The following is a 2,532-nucleotide window of genomic DNA, read 5'->3' on the forward strand; positions in this document are numbered from 1 at the left end:
TCCAAAACGGCATCAGATTTGTGAGAATGTAGGGTTCAGGTTAAAATCAGATCAGCTGTGATTTTATTGAATGGCAGAGCATGTTCGAGGGGCCGAGTGGCCTTCCCCTGTTCCTATGTTGGTGTATTTGACTTGTACTAGCTTGCTTTGAGCTGAAACTATTGACACGTGTTAGAGAGACCATGTGTTAAAACTCAGCACCTGAGCTTCTCACCTACTCTGTGCAATTGTGTTGATGGTCTGCCATCCCGTTGTGTCTCTCCCTCTCCCCCACCCCCACCGTCACAGCCGTGCCCCCCCACCCCCAACAATCTCCCAACCATTCTCAAATCAACTAGTAAAAGGCCAGAACTGCACCTCTTCCTGGCTGCACCGAATTCCCTCGCTCACCAAATTAAGTCAGCCTTGTGTCTGGCAGGTACCTCCGTTGAATCTGACGCTCCGCCAATGGCTGCCTGGGCAGAGGAGAGGGGTTGGACCGGATTCTGAGACATTCCCGTACCTCGGTTGGTGGAGCAGGTGCCCACCCCCAGGCCGCGAGCCATGGACGACAAGAGGAAGATCCCAATCATCGAGTGGCAGGACCTGGACAAACGCAAGTTCTACGTCTTCGGGGTCTTGATGACCATGGCCATCCGGATCAGCGTGTACCCCTTCACCCTGATCCGGACCCGCCTGCAGGTGCAGAGGGGCAAGAGCCTGTACACGGGCACCTTCGACGCCTTTGCCAAGATCGTGCGGGCGGAGGGCATCTCGGGGCTGTACCGCGGCTTCCTGGTCAACACCTTCACTCTGGTGTCGGGCCAGTGCTACGTCACCACCTACGAGCTGACCCGCCAGTACGTGTCGCGGTACAGTGAGAGCAACACGGTGAAATCGCTCATCGCTGGCGGCTCGGCGTCACTGGTGGCACAGAGCATCACGGTGCCCATCGACATCCTCTCACAGCACCTGATGGTGCAGGGCCAAGCCATGGGCCGCTTCCGAGAGACTTCCCGGGGGCGTGCGGCGGGCACCATGGGCAGGGCCAAGGACGTGGTGGTGGAGATTCTCCGACTCGACGGCCCAAGGGGTTTCTATCGTGGCTATGCTGCCTCGCTCTTGACCTACATCCCCAACAGCGCTCTCTGGTGGCCATTCTACCACCTGTACACAGGTGGGTGCTAACGCCCCCCCACCCCCATCCCCATCCCCAGAACCTCGCTCGCGGAGGGCCCCATGCCCTGGCAGGGTCCACTCTGGCCTGCCCTCATCTTTTCTACCGTCTTCCATCGCGTGGGATGTGTGCACTGCTGGTGAGGCTGGCATTTACTGTCCTCCCCACCCCATCCCTAATTGCCCTGTGAACCGAGAGCCTCGCTCTGGGCCATGTCGCAGGGCAGTAAATGTTGCTGTGTAGTGACTGGAGTCACATGGAGGCCCAGAATGGGTAAGGACCACAGATTTCATAAGAACATGAGGCACAAGAGCAGGAGTAGCCTGCTCCACCATTCAATAAGATCACAGCTGATCTTTTTTGTGGCCTCAGCTCCGCTTACTCGCCCGCTGACCCTAACCCTTAATTCCTTTATCATTCAAGAATCTATCTATGTTTGCCTTAAAAACATGCAACGAAATAGCCTCAACTGCTTCACTGGGCAGGGAATTCCACAGACTCACAACCCTTTGGATGAAGAAGTTCCTCCTGAACTCAGTCCTAAACCTTCTCCCCCTTATGTTGAGGCTATGCCCCTTCGTTCTCGTTTCACCCACCCCAATGGAAACGGCCTTCCCGCTTTTATCTTATCTATTCCCTTCGTAATGTTACATGATCCCACCCCATTCTTCTAAATTCCAATGAGTATAGTCCCAGTCGTGGAGTAATACAGTATGGAAACAGGCCCTTCGGCCCAAACTGGTCCGTGCTGACCATGACACCCATTCAGCTTGTTCCAATTGCCCACATTTGGCCCATATCCCTCTAAACCCATCCCATCCACGTACCTATCCAAATGTTTTTGAAATGTTGCTATTGTACCTGCCTCCACCACTCTCTCTGGCAGCCCATTCCATATACGCACCACTCTCTGCGTGAAGAAGTTGCCCCTCAGGTCCTTCCTAACTCTTTCCCCTCTCACCTTAAACCTATACCCTCTAGTTTTCAATTCCCCAGCCCTGGGTAAAACACTATATGCATTCATCCTGTCTATGCCCCTCGTGACTTTATACACCTCAATAAGGTCACCCCTCATTCTCCTATGTTCCAAGGAATAAAGTCCTATCCTGGCCAACCTCTCCCTATAACTCAGGCCGACTATTCCTGGCAACATCCTTGTAAATCTTCTTTGCACACTTTCCAGTTTAACTATGTCTTTCCCATAACGGAGTGACTAAAACTGTACACAATACTCCAAGTACGGCCTCACCAACAACATATACAACTGTAACATAATGTCCCAACTCCGATACTCAATGCCTTGACTGATGAAGGCCAGCATGCTAAATGCCATCTTCATTACCCTGTCCACCTGTGACACCGCTTTCAACGAACTA

General features: G+C 53.2%; 1 protein-coding gene across 1 annotated transcript in view; it reads left to right on the forward strand.

Annotated features, from left to right (window-relative positions):
- The first annotated feature begins 420 nt into the window (after positions 1-420).
- The window catches only part of LOC125481859 (solute carrier family 25 member 44-like), a 4,556-nt gene continuing 2,444 nt past the window's right edge, over positions 421-2,532 (forward strand). Inside the window, exon 1 of the mRNA XM_048593789.1 lies at positions 421-1,156. Coding sequence (XP_048449746.1) covers positions 544-1,156 — 613 coding nt within the window. The 5' untranslated portion in view covers positions 421-543. The remainder of the gene's footprint in view (positions 1,157-2,532) is intronic.

Source organism: Rhincodon typus, unplaced genomic scaffold (genome assembly GCF_021869965.1).
Source record: "Rhincodon typus isolate 14 unplaced genomic scaffold, sRhiTyp1.1 hic_rhity00003946, whole genome shotgun sequence".
Lineage (NCBI taxonomy): Eukaryota > Metazoa > Chordata > Chondrichthyes > Orectolobiformes > Rhincodontidae > Rhincodon > Rhincodon typus.